The 24217-nt window shown below is 49.3% G+C and overlaps 1 protein-coding gene across 1 annotated transcript in view; it reads left to right on the top strand.

Annotated features, from left to right (window-relative positions):
* SECISBP2 (SECIS binding protein 2) overlaps nt 1-24217 on the top strand; it is a 1396020-nt gene that overhangs the window by 102145 nt on the left and 1269658 nt on the right. The window contains exon 2 of the mRNA XM_069625655.1: nt 21011-21168. Within this exon, the coding sequence (XP_069481756.1) occupies nt 21019-21168 (150 nt within the window). The 5' untranslated portion in view covers nt 21011-21018. The remainder of the gene's footprint in view (nt 1-21010; nt 21169-24217) is intronic.

The following is a 24217-nucleotide window of genomic DNA, read 5'->3' as shown; positions in this document are numbered from 1 at the left end:
ACTTTTGAGACTAACGTGCGGTAGGATGCCATCACTCGTGTACCGATAAGGGGCAAATTGCACCTGGCCCGCCAACCAGTATATTTCGAGGTGTGGTGCCGTCATTTCCGTCCATTTTTTCCAAACCGTGCCTGCATGCCCCAACAATTGGGAGATGTACCTAAGGAGCCTGACGAAATTGGCTTTGCCCGGCCAGACGGGGACAATGGTGAAGATGTATAATAATTTGGGAAGAAGTATTATTTTAACCAGGGCCAGTCTACCTGTCAGCGAGATGGGCGCAAGCTTCCACTCTCCCCCCACATATTGTTCCTGGACATTATAGTTATCTTGAAAGAGTGAGCTCTTTTCCTTTGATACAATGACCCCCAGGTATTTGATTCGATCAGGTGCCCATCTCAGGGAGGAGTCCCCATTCGGTTTCCCTGTGCTTGCCATTAGCGGGACGATTTCGGATTTGGTGTAGTTAAAGCCTGAGTACTCTCTGGTGTGTGTAATATCGTGCATTATCTGATTTAGATTCACCTGTGGATTTCTGACATAAAGCAATATGTAAGCCGCATAGAGGGAAATTATTTCCTGAGGTCCTGTCACCCGTATTTCCCTTTTCCCATGGCATTCACTAATCAAGTCTGCCATTGGTTTAATGGTGAGTGCAATTAATATTGGCGGCAGGGGACATCCCTGCCCAGTGCCTCTGCCATGGGATAGAACTGCTCAGAGACTTGTGAGTTCTGGGTGGGTATTTAGGAATTTGATGTAACTAATCATGATGGAGCCAAATCCCCTCTCCCCAATATAGTCAATGGATACTCCCACAACACATGTCAAATGCTTTCTACACATCTAGAATTACTGCGGAAGCAGAAGCCTCAGGGGACAATTGCGCCATGATGTTGCACAAGCAGCGTATATTGAGCGCTGTTGATCTACCTGGAATAAAGCTTGTCTGATCACTATGGATCAGTTGAGGCATCCGAGAGAGTAAGTGGTTCGCTATAACCTACATAAAAATGTTAGCATCTACATCTACAGGGGTAAGACCCACAGTCATTTCTAGCTTTTTCTGGCTGGAGGAGTATGGTTATTGTGGCCTCTCAGGGCGACTCTAGGAGGACAGAGGTCTCTAGTGAATCCGTCCAGATACGTAGGAGGTGAGTGGCCAGCATAGTGCCATATTCTGCGTAGAACTCCGGCGTCAGTCCGTCTGGGCCCAGAGCTTTAAGTCTCAGGAGTTCTTTAATTATTGACAAAATGTCCTCTACTGTGAATGTTATTGAGGTCAGAAATCACTTTATTCAAGGAAGCCACACTATCCTTTATTTGTTTTTAAATGTTTGCCAGCATTTCCTGCAGATCTGGTCTGCTGAGTCTGAGTCCGAGTCTATGCAAATGTATCAGAGCTGCCGTTTGATTTTTGCTGCGTCTAGCCCCTTCCTGCCCCTGCATCATAATCTTAATGTCGCCCGAGATTAGCCCTTTTGTTTGGATGGCTGTTTGGACATGACTCTACTTCTGTTCTCGAGAGGTGTACCCAGTTTGGGCGCACACTTAGTCCCTTTCACAAGCCTTTGACCTTTACAACACTCAGCCTGCCACCTCACTCTGTCTCCACCGCTCAGGCTTGTGTGCTGCCCCCCGGTCCTCCTCTTCACAGGGGTTGCATCCTGGTTCCAGTGTGCTGTGTCCGTGCTACGGAGTTCCGATCCTCTCGCTCACAGTGCCTCCGAAGGCTGCCACAGGTTATTCTCCCACTTCCCAGGTGTGCCAAGCCCCAAGCACAGCCGCACTGATCAAGCCCCTGCTTCCACATTTCTTCCACAAGGTGCTGGGGGCTTCTGACCATGCTTGCTCGACTCTCCTTGGTCCAGCTTTCCTACTCCTCCCCTGCCTCAGAGCAGCCCAATGCTGGTATGCGGTCTCCCGCATTGTGCAGTCTGCTTAGCACTCTTGTTTCCGGCAGACCGCAGGTCGCGGAATCCCCGGCTCCTCTTGCACTCTTTTTCGGAGCTCCGCCCACCTCACCTCCACCTCCAGGGCCGTGCCTGGGCTCCTCAGCACGTCACTTGCCTCCCAATCCCACTAAGTGATCCGTCCTGTGCCACGCTGCTTCTTTGCTTCGGTCCTCCGGCACTGCGCTTAATATGACACAATCTGTGTAATTTGGTTGGGGCGCTGCTCCGTCCGCCAGCATCTCCTCTTAAGATAGTCAGAAACGATGTGTGGGCACCTTGCGGTGAGTGGCACCCTCTGGGATCTGATCTGGCGATTGCCTGCCTGCTGGTGCCCACACAGGACCACTCGCCAGTCATTCGTCTACCCGCCATCTTGCTCAGGGCGGTCTGGAACTGCCAATGGCTCGTTTTTGGCCTCACACCTAGAAAAGGGGGCAGAACGTCTGACTGGTGCCCCACCAGCTTTGACATCTGCATGTTAATTTTGGTAAGTCCCGGTCACATTTGAGGGGGATTTGGGATTTGCGGGGTAGCATGGTGCACAGAGCTTACCGAGAATGCATCAGTCTGCGTCCTTGGCTGGCTACGCCCACCCCATTAATTCATTTTCTCCTTGTGCATCTTCTTCATCTGGTCGGAGCAGTAACTTGGAGCTGTAAACCGCTTGAATCCTATCCTGGGCAGTCAGTACTTCTCTAACTTTTTGAATGGTTTTGTGTGGTCTCGTCACAATCCAGTATTTACATAGTCTGTGTTCCCGAAGCAGGCATTCTCCATTTGAAGAGACACCCTTCACTGCACATTCCTTCTCCAGTGGCTGTTGTAATCCCAGGGACACCTTTGCAACCCCTGATCTCTCCCAATGTCCCTCTACCCAACCCCCAAACCGCCATCATTCTTGACCTGCAGAGTACACTCCTGCAACCCCCATTCTCCCTCCAGTCCACGCTCCATTCACTCCCATGGCACTGCCTCCCGACTCCCCATTCCCTCTGCATTAAATGTAAAGCTACTCCTGACCTCCCTGTCTTACTTTTCGCATTCCACTGCTGCCAATTCCGCTCCCGCCTCTTCCGTGAGTGCGAATAATGTATGCGATGGACTGTTTCCCGACAGGCAACCAGTCTGCATATTATGGTGCTTGCAGTTCTTATGATTTGAGCCCTCGTTATATCGTACCAGCAGTGCTAGGGGCTATGGTCTCATGTAAACATTCAAGCAGGCATAACAGTTGTGCGACAAAACATTGTTCATTTTCAATATATTCTATTACAATAAATATTGGAGGTAACCCTGCAAACAGAAGAGTTATACAATAAAGGAATATAAGAAGAAACCCAAAAGGAAAGAATCTATTCATATTCCACACACCCTCCATATTGGGTCCACTTGAAATAAAGTTTTTTAAGTCCTTGATGAGACAAAAACTGTCTATTTTTACAAGAGAGGAATTGTGCAGGACTGTGACCTTCCCTACACTGGGTCTGTACACGGATTTTACATACATACAGCCCCCCCCTAGGCAATATTTCTTGGGTTTTGCAATCTCAAGAATACTTCGAGGTATCTATCACATTTGTTTGGATGCATTATTGTTTAATATATTTTTTTTAATTTAAATGTGTTTATTGATAAGGTAGTGACAGCATCAGGTATCGTTAGTCCTACACGTGCATTCGGCATGCACAATATATCAAACATTACTAAAGTACTAAACATTCCACATCATGTTCTGCGAGTCCAATGCATTCAACATACACCTTAAATGTACAAGTACAAGGAATTAAAAGTCATTACACCTGTTCACTCCACAGGATTGTTATTTAATCTTGTCCTTGAAAGCTTTTTCACTGATTCTACTACGCCTAGCAAATAGTACTTCGTACTGTTCTATGAATGCAAGGGAGTTCTTTCAAGGGTAGACATTTGAGACTGTAACCTCCTTTGAGTACAAACATCTGTATGAGGGGTCAGAAGTGAAAGCCAGACACAAAGTTGTCATGTTTTTAAGTAAAGGCTTTTACTTAACTTAAGTGGGCTGGGAGAATGCCTCTCTGACCCTGCTGTAAGAGGAGTTTCCCTACCAAAAACGAAGGATCTGTCTTTGTCAAGATGTCATAATTCAAAAGCCGTCCTTGTGTCCAAACCTTGTATCCTGACCATAAACTACAATGAAATAATAAAGTGAAACCTGGTAATTGTAAAAGTGTTCTGAAATTAAAATAGAATAGCTCCAATGTAAATGTTTTCCAAACATTGAAGGGACCTTCATTCCAGAGGGTGACTCCCTTCCCCCGGATTATTTACTGGTATCACAAATGTCTCTGAGTCTAACAGTTCCTTGTGTCTTTCTTGGCCCACTACAATCCTGTTAGATGAAAACTGTTCAACCTTGCACTTCCTGGTGTGTCGCCTGCCAGGACTTCTCTTGCACTCACAACTGCCCGGTGTACTCTACTGCCAGGACTTCTCTTGTGCTTTTAACTGCCTGTTGTATGCTTGCCAGGACTTTCTCATATATTATAGTTCCTTGTTACAACCAAACAGCATATACCTTTCTTGGGTGGTTATCTACTTGTCTTACTGTTCTTTTAAGCTTTCCCCACATTTGCATTCATTTTTTATTGGGGTTCGGGTTGGCACTTTGCCCTTTTGACAAAAAAATAATTTTATTATTTCACTTTCTGTAACTTCACAATGTTCAAATTCTCTTCGGCGCGTTCCCCCACTCTGCTCTGGCAGACTCACCGGCTCTGTGTAGCGTCTTCGGTGTGGCTCGCGCTTACGTAGCATAACTTTTCCACTTGCTTCCTACTCTGTGCAATTCTGGCTTCTCCAGCATGGGGTCTGGCATGGATTCACATGCTCATGAATATTCCCCGTCGTCAGGCTGGGAATCCTCGGTAAAGAAAAAATCAGTATCAGTTTCGTTTCTGATCTGTCTTTCTTACTAGTAACCAATCACTGATCTCTGGGTCATACTGCCCCCAGCCAATGACTGCCCTCTCCCTAAGCCCCGCCTCCGGCAGCCATCCTCAGATTTTTACCGCACGCTCAAGTGTTGGGAGTCCTCGTGTTTAGCTCTCGAGTTTTTTACTGCGTTTTCACGTTTTTTCAGGAGATTTTCTAATTTTTTCGGTTTAATCGAGCCACAAGCTCCACCGTTTCTACTTCCGATAACAGGGACCTGTTTCGGAATTCTTATACGCCCCTCAAGGGTGACGTTTTCGTCGAGTTTACACTTCTTGGAGGATTCCGGAAGGTCTGCGGCCTACCTCAACGGACATGGCCCAGGACAAAGGAAGCTCGACGCCCGGATCCAAGCTGTTCAGGAACTGCCCTGGATGCGGATTATATAACGTTTTCAAGGAGGACGAGCATTCGCAATGTCTCTACTGCCTCCATGGGTACAAGACACACGTGGAGAAGGACTGTGCGTTCTGCAAGAACCTTTCGGAACGGACCAAACAAGATCGTCGTTCCCGCCTCGCCTCCTGGCTGAAGAAGGGCACAGCAAGTGAGAAGGAGAAGAAGAAGGCTGAGCGGGCTTCTAAGTCCTTTGAGGGCGCCCCGGCAACGGGGGCCCAACAGAAGGCCAAGCACCGCGAGTCCGCGGGCTCCGGGAGCGCCGAAAGGTCAGGCTCTTCGGTTGCCAAGCAGGGCGCTACTTCCCCGGCACGTTCGACCACGAGCCAGCGCTCTGGTTCTGGGAAGAGGATGTCCGAGAACCCAGGTAGGCCGGTAGAGCGGACCCGGTCGATCTCGAAGGGGGAGCGAGGCGTTGACCCTCCCCCCAAGGCGAAGGCCCAGGACGCACCTAAGGTGGTGAGGGCCTTGATCCACCCGGCTAAGGCCTCTACCGCAGTGGTCTCTACGACCCTGGCGGAGCCGGCTGAGGTTACGCCAATGGAAACGGCCTCTGGGCCCAGAGTATCCCTGCCACCGCGGAGGGAATCCTCTTTCCAGCCCACTGCTAAGACCCCCGTGAAGCCCCCAGCTGAAAAAGGGGGGGGGGCGCTGGCCGTTACAGACTCGGAATCAGCCTCTGAGGAGGAACTAGTGGAGACCGAGAGGGGCCTCAACGAAAGGTCCATAGGCCTCAATGAGAGGTTCGAGAAGGTCCGATCCCAGGGGACGGTCCCTGCTGACGTGATCGAAGATGGCGACAAGGAGGACGAACAGGGCCCAGTGGAACGGCCATCCCGTCCGTCGCAGCCATTGCCCGAGCCCCAGGATAGCTCGGCGCCCATTTTGTTGGCAATCCAATCCTTGTGTACCGAGATAAAGACAAGATTACCACGGACCCCGACGGAGGATCCAGAACCAGGCCCATCGGGAAACCCTCCGAACAAGCGGAGGAGAGTCCACCCCTCTCCACCCTTCGTGCCCTCGAGGCCGGTGGACCCCTCATCCCCCTCGCCGGGAGATGATACGGCGACGGATACGGCGATTGGGACGGACGACGGCGGCGATGACACAGCAGACATCCCGTCGTCACCCCCCCCCTGCGGGCGTCCCCAGCCGACGAGGTTGGCTTTTTCCACGCCTTGATAACCAGGGCATCCAAGCTCTTCCAGCTCTGCCCTGAAGAACAGAAAAAGGAGGGGTTTCTGTACCAACGACGAGAGGCTAAGAGGAAGACGGTCCTCGCTGTCCCTTTACTCGATGACATCTGGGACGAGGGGCTTGCTGTCCTCAAGAACCCTGCCACGATACCCGCCAAGAGGGAGAGGTACGAGAAGAAGTACAGAGTCCCTGATGCCGCCCCGTTGTGCCTCAGGGTCCAGCCCACGCCGGACTTGGTCGTCTCGGCAGAGGCTAAGAAGAAGGCAGCGGGCGCGGTGGCTTCAACTTCCACTTCCCCGCCGGACAGCGAGGGTAAGAAGTTGGACTCTATGGGACGACGAGTCATCTCGTCGGCAGCGACGACGATTATGGCGGCCAATGCCTTAGCGATCGTGGCCCGCTACGACAGGGAGCTCTGGTTCAAGATAGCTCCCCTGCTAGATTTCCTGCCTGATGACAGAAGGGCGGAGGCCCTAGAAATTCTGCAGGAGGGCGAGGTGGCGTCGGATCACTCCATTATGGTGGCAACGGACATTGACGATACCGGATTTCGCCAACTGGGCAACAGAGTTTGCCTCAGACGACGAGGATGGCTCAAGGCGACAGACTTTCGCCAGGACGTCCAGACCAGAGTGTTGGACATGCCGTTTGACGGCAACAATCTCTTTGGTAAGGCGGTGGATGAGCCTCTACAGGCCTTCAAGACCGACTCGGAGACGGCTCGGGCCCTTGGAGTGCTTCAGCAGCGATGGCCCTTTCGGAGCTCTGGAGGCAGACAGGGTGCCTCCAAAGGATCCAGCGGTGGCTCCTCCACCTACCGCCAGGCGGCCCGCTCCTCTTCCCAGGAGGCCTACAGAGGTCGCGGCAAGCAAGGGGGTTCCGGCCGTTGTCGCCAAGGAGGCCAAGGCGGCAAGGCAGCTTCCAAGCAAGACTGACCCGGCCGGGTGGTCGGGCCCCCACCGAAGCACCCCAGTGGGAGGCCGACTGACGGAGTTCGTCAGGGTGTGGGAGTCCATCTCCACCGATCGTTGGGTGTTGGACACCCTGGCCAACGGGCAGTCGTTGGAATTCCTAAATTCCTTGCATTCCTCCCGTGGCCAGGAAGGAGAATCACGTCCCTCAACTGCTCTTGGAGGTAAAGGCGATGCTCAAGAAAGGTGCCATCGAGCTCGTCCCCAGGAGGCTCCGGAGTGTACTCAAGGTACTTCCTCGTCAGGAAGAAGACAGGCGGTTGGCGCCCCATCCTAGACCTGCGTCGGTTAAACAAATACATCAAGGCGCAGAAATTCAGGATGGTCACCCTCCAGCACGCACTGGGACAGCTGGAGGAAGGCGACTTCCTATCGTCGCTGGACCTGGAGGATGCCTACTTCCACATCCCCATTCTAGAAAGGCACAGGAAGTTCCTCAGGTTCGTGGTTCAAGGACGCCACTACCAATTCAGAGCCCTAACGTTCGGATTAAGGTCGGCACCCAGGGTTTTCACCAAGTGCCTGGCACCAGTGGTGGCGCGGCTGCGCCTGCAGGGGATACGCGTCTACCCCTACCTGGACGACTGGCTAATCCGAGCAAGGTCAAGGGAACTCGCTGTCGATCATACGGCGAGGACCGTCCGGTTGCTCACGGAGATGGGGTTCTCCATCAACTACCCCAAATCCCACCTGGCTCTGTCGCAAGTAGCACTGTTTTTGGAGGCGAAGCTCGATACAGTGGAGCAATTGGCCTCCCCTTCAGAGGAGAGGACCAAAACCATCCTGGGCAAGGTACGGCGACTGTTAGCCATGGACGTGGCCGGGGTGAGGTCCATGAAGTCCCTTCTCGGGATGATGTCCTCATGCATCTACCTTGTACCCCTTTGCAGACTTCGGGTGCGTCTGCTACAGAAGTTCCTCAACGCCCGCTGGTTTCAGGCGGGGGGCTGCTTCGAGGACAGGATCCCCCTCGACGAGGAGTTCCGTCGGGCAATTCTATGGTGGGGCACCCGGGCTCACCTCACGACGGGCACAGACTTTCAAACACCGGCGTTTCAGGAGACGGTGACTACGGACGCCTCTCCGGAGGGTTGGGGGGCCCACACCGGAGACTCCACGCAAGAGGCCTTTGGCTCCCGGAGGAGAGGTCTCTTCACATCAACATCTTGGAGCTCCGTGCAGTGTTCTGGGCGCTCAAGTCGTTCCTCCCATCCCTCAAGGACAAGGTGGTGAGGATCTTCACCGACAACACCACCACGATGTTCTACATACGGAAGCAGGGAGGCACCAGATCCCCAGCCCTATCCAAGGAGGCCCAGGATCTGTGGCACTGGGCCGTCGCCCAGGGGATGTTTCTGGTTCCCTTACACCTGGCAGGAATGAAAAACACCATCGCCGACTCACTCAGCAGGGAGCTGCGCTCGTGCCACGAGTGGGAACTGCGCCAGGATCAAGTGGATCGACTCTTCCAACGATGGGGCAAACCCCAGATCGACCTGTTCGCGACGGCGATGAACTCCAAGTGCCAGAGGTTCGCCAGCAGGTTCCCACAGCCGAGGAGCATTGGCGATGCTTTCTCGTTCCCTTGGGACGGCCTGTTTCTATACGTGTTCCCTCCGTTGCCGTTGCTGCTCCGCCTCATCAGCCAGCTCAAGAAGTCCAGGTGCAGGATGATCCGCGTCGCACCAGCGTGGCCGAGGCAGATCTGGTTCCCGGACCTTCTGGACTTGTCAACGTCCCCGCCAGTCAGGCTGCCGGCGGACGCGGATCTTCTAACCAGAGAAGGAGGTGCCATTCTACACCACGACCCACAGTCGCTGAACTTGCAGGCCTGGCTCCTGCAGCGCTAGAGTTTGGAGGGTACGATATCCCGGCTGATTGCAGAGGGGTTCTTGCAAAGGCCAGGGCGTCCTCAACTCTCAAGTGTTACGGTCATAAATGGAAGAGGTTCTCTGTCTGGTGCCGTGCACAGAAGATTAACCCTCTGCGGATTACGGCCCCTCAAGTGCTACCGTACTTACTGTCGCTGGCCAAAGCAGGACTGGCTCACGCCTCCATAAAAATACATCTGGCTGCCATCTCCCGATATGCCAGGATTACGGGGGGGGGCGCGTCCTTGTGGTCTCATCGCCTGGTAAAGGAATTTATGAAGGGACTATTCCGTTCATTCCCGCCGGTGAAGGCTCCTGCCCCGGCGTGGGAACTTAAATGTGGTGCTGGCCAGGCCCATGGGAGCCCCATTCGAGCCTATGCATTCGGCGCCCTTGAAGTTACTGTCATGGAAGACAGCGTTCCTCGTGGCCATCACCTCTGCACGACAAGTGGGAGAGATTCAGGCCCTATCTTGCAAGCCACCATACTTGACTTTTCATGACACAAGGGTAGTGCTTAGGATACACCCCTCCTTCATGCTCAAGGTGCCGTCAGACTTCCATCTCAACGAGCCCTTGGTGTTACCAGTTTTCTTCCCATCGCCTTCGATGCCGGCCGAGAGGACTTTGCACTCGCTAGATGTAGCTAGAGCGCTGAAGTTCTACGTGGACCGCACGAAGAGTTTTCGGAAGACGTCACAACTATTTGTGAACTTTGGGTCTGTGAATCAAGGGAAGGCTCTCTCGAAGACTTCCATTTCCAGATGGCTCTCCGGCTGCATCATGCATTGTCACCGGTTGGCAAACCGACCGCTGCCCGGCCGTCCGAGAGCCTATCCGACCAGAGCGATCGCTGCTACCACGGCGTTCCTGTCTGGCGTACCCCTGCTGGACATCTGCAGGGCTGCTACGTGGAGGTTGACGCACACCTTCACAAGATTCTACTGCGTCGATCGGGACTCCAGGGAGGAGTCCAGGGTCGGCCAAGCAGTGCTGCGCAACCTGTTCGCTTAAGGTGAGCCTGGTAAGGAGGTAAGAGATGCTTAATGTGGAGCCTGTTGCCACCTCCCGTGGTTGTGCATGTGTATACTGCTATGTATTCTTTTATTCATGAGCATGTGAATCCATGCCAGACCCCACGCTGGAGAAGGAACAAGTTACTTACCTGTAACTGTTGTTCTCCAGCATGGGTCTGGCATGGATTAACATGCAAACCCTCCCACCTACCCCTCGGCGGCTCTTCACTTGGTCATACTGCCACTTGGCGTGCTACCAAATCTGAGGATGGCTGCCGGAGGCGGGGCTTAGGGAGAGGGCAGTCATTGCTGGGGGCAGTATGACCCAGAGATCAGTGATTGGTTACTACTAAGAAAGACAGATCAGAAACGAAACTGATACTGATTTTTTCTTTACCGAGGATTCCCAGCCTGACGACGGGGAATATTCATGAGCATGTGAATCCATGCCAGACCCATGCTGGAGAACAACAGTTACAAGTAAGTAACTTGTTCCTTCTCTTCAGCGCCTGGTAAGGACAACGCTGCTTCTCCTTGCTGCCGGATGCCCAGGGTTTCTCTTGCGGTTTCTGGCATCTCCACGGCACGCCTTGCTCGCACCACGTTTCTGTCCTTCCCTGCTGGCGAGCTCCTCTGCTCCGCCACACCGGCTCATGGCTTCAGCTTCCGAACACCTGCTTGTGCCTCCAGCCTCTGTCCGCTATCAATGGAGATACTACATCTTCTCCTGATCTCTCTCTCATGGTTAGATTACCATTTTTTCTTTTAAAAAAATATTTTATTAGTTTTACAACATGAACAATCAATATAACACCCTCCATCCCCCCACCCTCTTCCCCCCCGGGATGTCCACCCTTCTATTTAGCTTCTGTTTGTAGAGTCAGTGACTTATCTGAACATATCAAGAATTCTAATTTTATGTGGGCACCACTGTTCCATATAGTCGCTTTGTAGGTACTCCAAGGGTTCCGACCAGTCCTCCCTGAATTTCTGATAGTTCCCTTGTAAGTTGTATGTCATATGTTCTGTTGTTATATGGTACCATGCTCTTCGTATCCAGTCTATTGCAACGGGCGGGGACCTTTGCTTCCTTTTTTGGGCGATTTTCCCAACCACACCCCAATTAGAAGACCCATGAAGTTTCTTTTCTGTGTTTTGGAGAGGGTTTTGTCCTTCGGGTTCCAAATCCCACAAAGCCACACCTCCTCCCCCAGAGTCTCAGCCCCCTGGAACATTGAGCTCATGTGGTCTTTCACATCTGTCCAGTATTGTTGAAGCTTTGGGCAATCCCACCAAATGTGTCTCCAATTCCCTTCCCCTCCACATGCCCTCCAGCATACATTGGGAGAGTCCCGGAACATTCCGTGGAGCCTTTCTGGCGTGTAGTGCCATTGTAGGAGAATCTTCATCCATATTTCTTTTGAGTGGATGGCTCTCGTTAATTTAGATATCATCCCCCACGTGTATTCCCACTGCCCCCTTGGGATCGTCCTTCTCAGGGTTTTTTCCCACCTCTTAATATATTGCCAGGTGACCTTCTCTCCTGCGAAGTTGATGAAACTATATGTATTTGATACAAACTTCTTTGACCCGTCGTTTGACATGATGTATTGCTCAAATGGGGTTAGTTCTCTGGTGGCTGCTTGTCTTATTCTCGTTGTGTCTAGCCAATGGTGCAGTTGGTCGTATTTATACCTATCCGTCCCCTTAAGGTGCAGTAGGGTTGTGCAATCTTCAAAGGTCCTTATTTGTTGTTCCTGATACATATCCCCTACCATATTGCAACCCGCTTCCTCCCACTTTTGGAATGCCTTATTCTCTAGACTTGGCGGAAATTCTGGGTTTCTGAATAGGGGCATGAATGGGGCTGGGTCTTTGGTTAGTGTACCTTTCTTAGTTGCTCCGTCCCATATTTCCAATGGTGCCTGCATGATTTCGCTTATGCGTAGATTGGGATGTCTGTGTGTCTTCCCTGCCCATAGCATGTGTCTTGTCGGGGTATTCGCCACTGCCCTATCTTGAGCAACCCACAGTTTTTGGGACTCTTCCGGAATCCATTCCTTCAGGACCCATAGTTGGGCTGCCTCACAGTACCTTCTAAAGTGGGGTAGAGCGCAGCCCCCTTCTTTCCGTGAGGCTGTTAGTACCAAGCTTGAAATTCTAAGGGTTTTCCCTTGCCAGATATATTCCTTGACTGCTTTCGTTAGGGATTTGAAGAACACCCTCGGGCGTCTTATTGGTAAGGCCTGAAATAGATACAAGAGTTTGGGTAGGATGGTCATCTTGACAACCCTTATGCGCCCCCACCATGATATTGATAACGGGTTCCACCTTTCCATGTCCCGTTTGACTTGTTGAAACAGGTTTGGGTAGTTTTGGGAGTATAATCAGACCTTCCAGGATTTTGCGGCATGAAATGGCAAATTTTGCAGCATGAAATGGCAAATTTTGCGGCACAAACCTTTATTTATTGCGGCATTTTTGTGGGACATTTTGTATTAACTGGAGGGTGTAAGATTGCCACATTGCATGAAATAGGCAGAGTGCAAGTCTACAAGAGAGCCAGGGTATCATTATTATGTATCTTTTGTATTAATTTAATAGGAAGAGTCCCAGATGTCTCTGGCTTGGCAGAACAGTGTTTGATTTGGCTACATTTCTGGTTTAATGTTCATGCCTATTTAATAGTATTAACTAAATTGATCATTATCAATTGTAATGCTGAAAATATTCCCCTTCTATGTTCTCCAATCCCCTAAACACCCACACACCTCTCTCACCAACACACATCTCACCAACTCTCCATCACAACTTACATTCCTTAACCTCTCACTCTGTCATACAAATACTCATGTGCTATGTCACACTGTCAAGTCACAATTTGCACTGCCCAGCCCCTGCCACACTCCAAATCATACTCCCAACTCACACCTCACACCTTACACTCTACAATTCCTCCCGCAAAATACAGTCCTTCATTATTTTGTGCTGCTTCTGCATCTTGCATCCTTTCTCCCATTCTATCGCACTCTTCCCTCATCCGTTTTCCCAATCTGCAGCTCACTGCCTCTTTCTGGCCAACCGCTTCCTCTCTGCTTTCTGGCTCACTGACCACACGCTCCCTCTACTTTCTGTACCTCTGCTCGGTCTCAGATTTCTGTCCCACCGCATCACTGCTTCCTCTGCTCTCTTGTGCAGCTCTTCCTCCTCTGACCCACTGCTCTCCCTCTGCTTTCTTGCCTTTCACTTCACATCTCACCCATCACTCTCCCTCTCTCTCATAGTGTAACCATTTTTTTTATTTTTTTTAAATGTAGATTTTGACCTAGGTCCTCAAATAATGGGGCATTTAAAAAAAAAAAAAAACAGAGGATATGCTATTTTTAGACAACCCATTTTTGGAAATGAGCAGGTCACCTTATTCTCAAAGGAGACTGGCGCATTTCCACAGGCCTGAGCTGTAGCGCAAATTGTGCGCTGGCCAGCTGCCTTGAATGGTGTTCTGGGTTGTTTGACCGAAGTGTAATTATTTGCGGCGGAATTTACCGTAGTCAATTTCGCTGCCAATTGATTTGCACTTCAGCCAAACAACCCAAAATGTACCTTTCAGCACCACCCCACACCCTCCCCTACTTAACTGCTTGGTCGCTGCCGCTTCCCCTGCAACCCTGCGGTGCCAGATCCGTCCCTCTAACGCGGGTCGGATCCGACTCCGCAGGGTCTCTTTTTTGTTATTTTCTTTTTGTTCTGTCCCTGCCTCAATTTTGAGAAAAAATGGGAAAAGACTTCTGCAACCACCCTAAACCAAAAATACTGAACATGGGGAGTGGGTGACACCCTCGCAACACATGTTCAGTATTTATAAAAAATGATCGAATAGTACTGGACGAAATAGGTCAAATTGTAACATTAGATAGATTTTTGTTATCAAAATGGCCAATACGTTGAATAGAATCGCTCTCCCGACAGTGTTCTGCAAGCTCCCAGCACCTTTCACAGGGACAGGTCCTCCAGGTGGCTCCCGCTGTAAAATGCGACCCAAAAAATGCATTTTTATCCTGTTTGAGGAACAGAAATGCAAGCGACACAGCAGCGGTTCATACCTTAAAAGAAATGTATGACCGGGTCAGGAAAGACCCGTCATGCAGTGGCAGCCCCACATCCCGTGCGCATAGGGTTGCCTACAATTTCTGCACATTTAAAAGTGCATCTTGCTTGGAAATGAGGGATGCGCTTTTAAATTGACAGATACGCCACTTTATTTGATCAAGGAGGTGAAAAAGGCCATCTGAATGGGCGTGCATATAAAATGTGCCCATTCATGTGTCCCTTGTGAATTGGGCTGCACTTTTTTGGTGCGCAAGTGATGAGATGTGTTAGCGCATTTCATTTCTTGTGTAAAAAAAAGTTGGCACCCTGAGTATTATTTTTTTTTAAAACAGTAAATTTTGCAGATTACTTAAAAAATAAATGTTAAAAAAATTATTTTTTTAAAATGCTGTTTTTGCACAAAACAGCCGTTTTTGCAGCATTTTGCGAGATCGCAAAATCGCTATAAACTGGAGGGTCTGTATAATTGCTGTATTTTATGTGTTACGGTGATACACAGGTATTTGGTCCCTGTCGTAGCGATTTTTAGTTGGAGGGCGCCTGCTACCGATTGGATTCGGGTTGTCTCCCGCCAGTATCAGTAATTCGGATTTCTGTCTGTTTATCTTGAGGCCGGATATAGAGCCATAGTTGTCTATCTACTGCACTAGTATAGGGAGAGAGTTTTCGGGATCTCCCAACGTTAACGTCAACATATCATCAGCATATGCCACAGTTTTGTAGGTAATACCTCCCATGTCTATTCCCTTTATGTTTTGGTTGTCTTATTCGCGCTAGCAGTGGTTCCAGGAAAATTGCATATAATAGGGGGGATAGTGGGCAACCTTATTTCGTCCCTCTCTCGATCCGTATTTCATTAGACAGGAACCCATTCACCGCTATTCTAATGCTGGGGGATTTGTAATTGGCTTTTATCATTTTAATAAATGTTTCTCCTATGCCCATTTTCCTCAGTATGTGGAATAGGAGGGACCATTCTACTCGGTCAAACGCTTTCTCTGCGTCCAGAGTTAGTATCGCTGCAGGCGTGCCAGTTATTCCTATCTTTTCCACGATGTGGAGGACCCTCCTAATATCGTGTGTTTGTCGTCCGGGGACGAAACCAGACTGATGCTGATGGATCAGTTTTGGAGGCACTTGAGTAAGTCTGTAGGCCAGGATTTTAGTATACAGCTTGGCGTCTAAATGTATCAATGCTATTGGTCTATAGGAGGTCGGAGATTCGAGATCTTTCCCCTGTTTGTGTATCACCAGCATCTTGGCCTCATTCATCATTGGGGTGATGTCGTGTTTTTCTTTGAAGGAATTAAATAATTCGGTCAAGGTCGGGGCCAGTATGTCCCCATATTCCTTGTAGAATAGCACCGTGTAGCCATCAGGACCCGGGGCCTTGTTGCTGGGGAGGTCCCTGATTGCCTTATTGACCTCTTCAATCGTTATGTCCCTATCTAATGTGAGTTTTTCTGTGGCGGCTAGCACTGTAAGGTCCACCCCCTCCAGATATGTTTTTTGGAGATTTTCATTTGGATGGTCTGTGGAGTACAACGTTCTGTAGAACCACTCCATTATCTCCCCCATTTCGGTTGTTTGGGTCTTTCTATTCCCTTTATCGTCGCGGAGGGCCAATATCGTCCTATCTAGTTGCTTCCCCTTAAGTTGTCTAGCTAGAAGTTTATCTGCTCTGTTAGCCTTAGTGTAGTACCAATGTTTTAGCCTCAGCAGGTGCCTTTCTGCCTTCTTAGTGCGGGTCGCTTCTAACTGTCCTTGGACGTCCCTCAGGGCTTTATGTAGCTTTATAGTTGGTTTCAGCAGTATTTCTGCCTGAATGCTCCCAATTTTGGCCTCCAGCTCCTTCTCCCACTGATAGTTGAGCTTTTCTTTTTGGGCCTTCAATGCAATTAGGTGTCCCCTGTTTACTGCCTTTAGAGCCTCCCATTGTGTTTCAATCGATATGTCAGGTTGGTTATTACTTGTAAGGTATTCAGTGATTTGTTCTCGGATTTTATTCCCCATTACAGGATCTCTAATTATATCCTCTGGGAGTCGCCATTTCCATAGCCCAGACACCCGTGGGGTTAATGCTATCTCCGCCCACAATGAGGTGTGATCCGACAGTGATATGGACCCAATATCTGTCTTTCGTGTTTTGTCCAGGGTGCCCGGTGAGGCCCATAGGTAGTCTATCCTAGACATCGTATGGTGTACGTGTGAGTAGTATGTATATCCTCTGAGATTAGTATTTGTGTCTCCAGATGTCCCCCAGAGCCATATTAGACATTTTCTTTTTTAGGGCCTCTGAGGGAGGGCTTTGCCCCTGCTGTCTGGGGGTCGATCTATCTAAGGAGGGGTCCCATGCGATGTTCAGGTCTCCCCCCAATATTATCTCTGCTGTGGCGAAGTGTTCCAGCTTCTCAAGCATATCCTTCAGAAAACCCTCCTGTCCTGTGTTGGGGGCATATACGGCAGCCAGAGTTAGAGGGCAACCTTCTATAATCGTGTTGGCTAGGAGATATCTGCCCAGATTATCAGCCTCTGTTTGGAGCACTTGTACCTTTATGGAGTCCCTGAATGCGATCAGGACCCCCACCTTTTTGTCCTTAGCGTTTGCCTGTATTATCTGGTTGTATCCCTTCAGCCGTACCTTTCCCCTGTCCTGTCTCTTTATGTGTGATTCTTGTAGCATAATGATGTCGTACTTGTCTTGTTTTAGGTAGTGTTCCACTTTTTTCCTTTTGACAGGGGAGTTAAGGCCTCTGATGTTATATGTTAATACCTTGATACCCATCCCTTCCATAAATGGAAAGTCTCTGGTTGACTCTTATGATAAGAGCTATGGTGGTTCCCGCTATCCCTCCCCTCCCCCATAGGCATGCCCCAACTCACCTTCCTTCCCCCCTCCCCTCAAAACTGCCCTTGGATGAGCCCTGGTTCCTATGTTCGCTCAGGCGTTTCGCCGTGTGCGCCATGCTGATCTGACCACAGGGGTAACTTGTAGGGTATTCTAAGACCCTCTGGATTCCAATAGGTGTCACCAGAGCCCTCCCCCACCCGCACCTTATCTTTTGGAAAAAATCACCTTCTGCTATCTTGTTTTCTTCGTGTATGTCTGCGTGGGCAGGCCGTATTTACTCCGATGGGGGCTTCTGGAGCTTCCCCTTTTGTTGTCATAACTCCTTTGGCCTTGGAGCTCTCCCCTTTTTCTCTACTCTTGTCCAGTGCCATTCTGATCTTTTCTGGGGTCTTTTATCTCTCTGCTCTCCTTGTTGTTCTACTTCTCGATCTTGCATGCCCAGTAGTTGTTTCCCTTCCTCACATGTCGTTATTCTCCATTACTTGCCTTCCCATGAGAACAGGAGTCCGAACGGAAATGTCCATTTATATTTGATCTGTTTTGACGCCAGGATCTTCACCACCGGACCCATTTCTCTGCGTTTCGATAGTGTGGACTGTGCCAAATCTTGGTATAGTTGTACCTCTTCTCCATTCATCCTGATGTGCTCCATTGACCTGGCTTTCCGTAATATTAGTTCTTTCTGGGGATATGAGGAGGGGGCAACTAGAACGTCCCTTGGCCGCATGCCAGGTCCGATCCTCTTTGGACCCACCATGTGGACCCTGTCGATTCCTACTTCCTCTCCCACCTTTGCGTCTAAGATTTCTTTAAAGACCTGTTGCACTGCTTCTTTAAGGTCTCTGTCCTCCACTGTTTCCGCCATATTTTTTATTCTTATATTCGATCTTCGTGATCTGTTTTCTAGATCCTCGCACTGTAATTCAAGGTTATGAGTGCGGGTCAAGAGTTGTTCTTGGAGTTCCGCATTCTGACGTGCCTCCTCGTCTACGTTTTGGGTTATTTTTTCCAGAGTGTCCGTCCTTTCTCCCAGACTCGTAATCTCTGTTCATAGTTCTTGTATGGCATTTCGCATGTCTTTTTTCATGGCTTCGAATTGTGACTGTGTTGTTGCTAAGAATTGCGTCTGGAACTCCCCGAACCACGATTTCATGTCTTCCTTAGATGCCATGCCTGTGTCCTGCGGGTCCGTGTTCTGTGTTGTGGAATGGACCTCTAGGGTCTTCTTCCTAGTGGATGTGGAAGGATTGGAGTGTTCTGGCCCCCACAGTTGCGTCAGGCTCTGATCCCCTCTTTTCTGTGATGCTTGCTGATCTTGTTGCGCTGCCCTCCCTCTAGATTTTGACATAGGTGCGGTAAGATTCTTCTGTAGTATCGGAACTGTTTCTCTACCGCCCTCTTGGGGGTATCCGCTCCTCTGTTTGTCCGCTATTCACTGTGGAGTGTTATTTATTAGCCCAAACTTTGTCTCCACTTTGCGTGTTCTTTTCATGCCGGGTGGGGTAACATCTCTTTCTGGTGTTTTCCGAGTTCCCGTTGTCTGTGTTTCCCCCTCCTCCAGTGTATTAATGCTGGTTGCCTCCGTTCTGTGTCAGCCTTAGGGAATCGCTGTCGCCGTATTATTGATCCACGATATGGGTAGGGGGTGGCCCGCCCCTGCGTTTTGGGTATTTGCTGGTACCAGTGTGTCCCAGTGCAGGGAGTGGGGGTTATGGTGGAGGGTCCTGTGAGGTCTGCGTGGGGCCTCTACATGCGTTCCGTACGCCCAGCCCCTCTGCCCCCTGCTCCGCGTACCTGGAGTGTAGGAGTGTAGGAGACGCCCGTGTTCCCGTGCACCGGCCCCCCCCCGGGCCTCGGGGCCTCTGATGTTGTCCTGCTCCGTCCGTAATATGTCCTCCACTTAGTGCCGCCTTGTATTCGCTCCGGTCCCCCGCGGGATCAGGTCGCTGATACTGCTGTCTAGAGGTGGTGCTTCGGTGCTGCGTTGCTTCTGGTACCTTCTGGTGCGCTCCTTGCCTCCTGTCGGGGCCGTCTCCTGCTGGATCGCGACACCTCCCCTCCTCAGCCTGGAGGTAGCGCATCTACGGTTCTCCTCCTCGCGGACATGATCCACACATCCGCCGTCACGGGAGCCCGGAGTCGCGGAGTCTTAGCGTTGCCCAGCTGGGGAGTGACGGGGCCTCTACGGTCTGCCTCCCGGGGATGTTCTCCGGCGCCGGAGTCCGCGACGCGTCCCCGCCCCAGGGAGTTGCCTGCAACGGGGTACGCCACCGGGCTTGGGTTGCTTAGGTGGTCTCGATTCACTCCCAGTCGAGCGTAGCGTTTGCTGCCCACGGTGAGTTCTGCTGTAGACTAATTTTTCCGCTTAATTGATGTGCTTTGCTGGCACGGCCTAATGGGGGGGGGGGGGAAAGGAGCACATCTCTCACGTCCGTTTCCCAGCGCTGCCATCTTGGAAACAGATTACCATTTTTAAAGATCCCACACATAGGTGTTTTTCTCCAACAACTAGCACGCTTAGTACACTTGTTGTTCTGTATCAATTCCTTCATCCTCCTCGTCTCAGTACTTAGGTGGTTGTGGGAATTGAAGTCCACTGATGGTTTCTGATGCATAGAACTTGGAGGGGTTTCCTCAATGATTCCACATGGAAGATCAGTTCTACATGAAGGAAAACTAGAACGGAAAAGGTTTTTTTGGGGAGTTTTACTCTTCAGGTTATGGATGGGAGTTTGGCCTAAAGGGGTTTGGAAAAAGGTTTCTTTACTTTCCTTTCAGGGGGACCAGATGCATGGCAATACTCCATTAGGGTATTAGGCAACTGGAGGTCTTCGTCATGGGGAAAAGATTGGGGATACTGCGCCTTATTCAATGAAGCCATGACATCTCCCCGGTGGCCATCTCCTCCCATGTAATCCGCCTTCAGGGTCAGGTAGCGGCCGCCGAACCCTGGCCACATGGGAGGAAGCTACTGCCGGGTAATCCAAGAGGACTCCATTGGATTCATCACATCTTGTACAGAAAAATCCTTGATTAGATATCATGGAGTAGAAAGAAGTATTGTGGTTGTATGTGTCAGCTAGAATAAGTTGAAAGCCATAGTTCAGTTTACATCTTTGCATCTATGTCCAAAGAGAAACGATCGTCCATTTCTATTTTTTTGACCTAACTATAGGCAAAGGAAAAGATGACTTTTTACCTAACCTTTTAGTGAGTTCATAATATTATCAATTAAGCCTGCATTCGATCTTTGTATCTCAATGGCTATCTAACTTGACTTATTTGCAACAAACCAATGCTTAGTCAAAGCTTGCAATATTAAGGAGAACGATTCCTTATCTTTGACTTTCTTCTTCCTGTTGACTTACTTGCACATTGCCAAGTTTGATCGAATTCAATCTGGCATTATGATTTAGGGTTTCCAATAACATTTTTAAAATTAATACATGTACTGTCTTCTGTTTTGATCTTTCTCTATGGCTAGTTATTTTCTATTTTAAGAACGCAATCAACACACTTTAATAGATTTTTTAAATCCAGGTAATTAAGTGTTTTCCATTTTGATGTATTTTCTTTTCTCCATAATTCCATCTTTTTTGTTTGTCATCTGTGTGTGAAGTTATCGAGACATCTTTCATTTGTTTTTATTTTTTTCCAATTGTCTTTTTAGAAGCAGTAATGCACACCTCGGTAAATCACTCAATTCAGCTGGTATCCTGGGCCAGCATAGCATCTCTGCCTCCCAAGAAAATAGTCTCAGCCCCGGCCTCGGAAATGTCTTCCAGCAACCGCGTTGGTAATGCAGAGAGCATTCAATCAAACAGAAAGGTATGTTTGGCCAGTTCGACTAGAATTCCAATTTTCAGTTCAACCCTGTTGAAGTTACTAAATTGAACTGTCCCTGTTGCACTCCAGGAATGTGGTATCTGCCAGACCTTTGTGGTGAGGTAAACCGTGCTTGTAACTTTTCTATTTTACGTGATATGAATGGATGGCAGTATCCATGTACCACCTTTTCTTGTGATTTGTCTAGCTTCTTCTCATGTATGCCATGCACAATCTCATTTGTAGCACATGATTTGTCCAACTTCCTCTCATGTATGCCATGCATAACCTAATTTGTTCCATATGATTTGTCCAGCTTCCTCTCATGTATGCCATACACAACCTCATGTGTTACATAGTGTCCACAGACTGGTGTGGTTAGGTGCTTCCTCAACAGCCTTTGCTTTGCTTTTTTGAGCTTGTGGTCTAGTGTTTTAGCTATAGGTTTTTTTGTTACCTAGAGGAGACCCTTTGCTCCATGAGACGGATGTTGTCAGGCTGATAACTTGGACTGATGGATACAGCTGCAGCTTTGCTTAAAGCCAGAGTTGGCATGCAACACATAGTTATGTCAAGCTGACCACACACTGTGTTGCATGCTAATGGAAAGTCTTCACACTGTTGTCCTTTGGTGCTCCGATAGAACATGGGTCCCTCAACAGCGCATATAAAAGCTGAGTCACAAATGACAGAAACCTAGGTAATCGAGGACCACTGACTGAGCCACATTAAAGAGGCATCTTTAAAATTGCATTTTCCATGTCGGATGTTTTTGGGACAGAGGACACTCCATATGGTAAGGGTGCTAGTCCCCAAACAAAGGTCTGGTCACAACTATTTTATGGTTAATTATTGGTCTGTGAAATCCCTGCAGAGCTTAATTGGCACCAGCCGAATGCACTAATTATAATCCTGATAATAGTTTTTTCCGACAATGGATCTTTCATGGATTCACATGCTGTCAATATTCCCCGTTGTCAGCCTGGGAAACCCTGGTTACTTTGACTTAGTAGTTTTCCTATGGAAAAACTTGACACCTTGAGTGTCCCATCGACGTTGTTGTGGGTGTTACAACGATACCGTGGAAGAATACTCACAGATCAAGAGGAGACTGGAAATGTGCTCTTGTTTCTTTCTTGAGCCCCTTAGCTTGGATCTCCTGAATACAGGGTGACCTTTTTCTCTAGACACCCCTCTAGCTGATTGTAATAGAGACAGGATAGTAATTAGAGCAGAAGAGCAGTTTTACAACCTGGAAGCGCCAAGCTGTAAAGAAGAAAAGGACTGATTAAGTACTAGGAATTGATGGTGAAATATAAGATAGTAAAGGTAGTGAGACTAACCTGATAGCAAGGGAGCTTAATCCTTTATCCTATTTTTGGCAGAACTGCTCGGTCTTCACTCTCTCTGAGGGTAGTGAATGAAGACTTTCACAATAGAAGAGGGAAGAGACCAGCAAGTAAAAGAACATCCAGGAAAAAAAAGAGCATAAAATAATAAAAGGGAAGGTTAGTAAGGACCTACCCAAATAGCACAAGGACACTTTGACGACTCTTCAGAACACCAGAACTCTGCAGAGCATCTTTTCTTGTGTTTCTGTGAAGTATCCTCGAAGTTCTGTTCACAGGAATTTAAGTAACAACCCAAAAAATAAAGATGAAATCTGTTTAAATCCAAGGCCAAAGGTCATCCAAAATCAATCAAATGGTACGGTCCTAAATCGGTTCCAGTGTGCTGGATATCGGATTTCCATGGGGTAAGAAGTGTTTGTTTGCCGAAGAACGGCGAGGAAAGTACAGTTTGCTGCGGAACGGCAATGAAGCAGGGAACATTTTGCCGCGGGACAGCAATGAAGCAGGGAATAGTTTGCCGTGGGATGGCAAGGTGGAGAAAGTCTGTTTGCCGCGAGACGGCAATGAAGCAGGAAGCAGTTTGCAGCGGGACGGCAATGTAAGTCCAACAGTAGAAAAATCAGTCAATCCAAGGACTAGGACAACCAGCTGAACAGAAGGAACAAACAGCTAGAGGGTATCAGCGCTATTAGTTCATCAGAAGTGCCGAAGCATTCCTTTTTTAATTGTAATCGGGAAGTTCCTCAGGCTTGCGTAGGCTCCTCTTGTCGGGTAACCACAGCAACAATGGATTCTACCCGACGCGAGGCAGCAGCCGTAGATGAATTATGTCCAGTACGTTGCCCAGGCACCATGGCAACCGCCACCAGCGCCATAAAGACCAGGGAAGCCGAAGCCGTTTGCCATGCAGGCTGGGTTTAGCTTGGCGGACTGTGACAGTGGGTGCTTTTGGTACCCACCAATGGGACGTCGAGCGTATAGCTACGCTCCAGCAGCAGCTTCCCCTCAGATTTCAACTGTCTTCTGAGCTGTTGGGATTCCTCATGTTTCTCTCCTGAGAGAAAATGTAATTTCTTCAAAAATGTACTTTTCTTCAAATTTCACCTTCCGGTACAACCAACGTTATGATATGATATGATATGATATGGTATTTGTAACGCGCCTATACACAAGTGTTTCAAGGCGCGACGAGGCAGGGAGGGAGGGAAACAAGGGGAAGACAGACAAACGATCCTACTAGGCCAGGTGTCATTCAGATCGTGCAAGTGCAGAGGTAAGGGGAAAGGAGAAAGTGCAGGGGGAGGAGGTGGGGGGGGAAAGTGCAGTACAAGGTAAGTAGCGTAATAAAATAATAAATAATAAATAATAAATAAAAGGGCCAGCTGGTGGCAAGTGCGAGGTAAGTGCAGAGCAAGTGCTGGGAAGGGGGCTGTAGGGATGCAGTGACAGTCCCACAGTGCAGGAGGAGCCAGGGAGGCAGTGCAAGTGGAGAGTGGCTGGGCCCTGGACCGAGGTCACAGAGTGGCCCAGATGCAGGTTTAGTGCAGACTTCAGTGGGGAGTTTAGCAGGTTTAGCAAGGGAGAGGGAGAGAGAAGGCAGAAGCGAAGAGGAAGGTTTTGAGGTGCTTCCGGAACCGGAGATGGTTCTCCTCAAGTTTCAGGGAGGCAGGAAGGCTGTTCCAGAGGGAGGCCCCTGCTGC

This window comes from Ambystoma mexicanum, chromosome 6p (assembly GCF_040938575.1).
Source record: "Ambystoma mexicanum isolate Mex_15411 chromosome 6p, UKY_AmexF1_1, whole genome shotgun sequence".
Lineage (NCBI taxonomy): Eukaryota > Metazoa > Chordata > Amphibia > Caudata > Ambystomatidae > Ambystoma > Ambystoma mexicanum.
The sequence above is the reverse complement of the archived record's forward strand: the minus strand, read 5'-3'. Positions and strand labels throughout refer to the sequence as shown.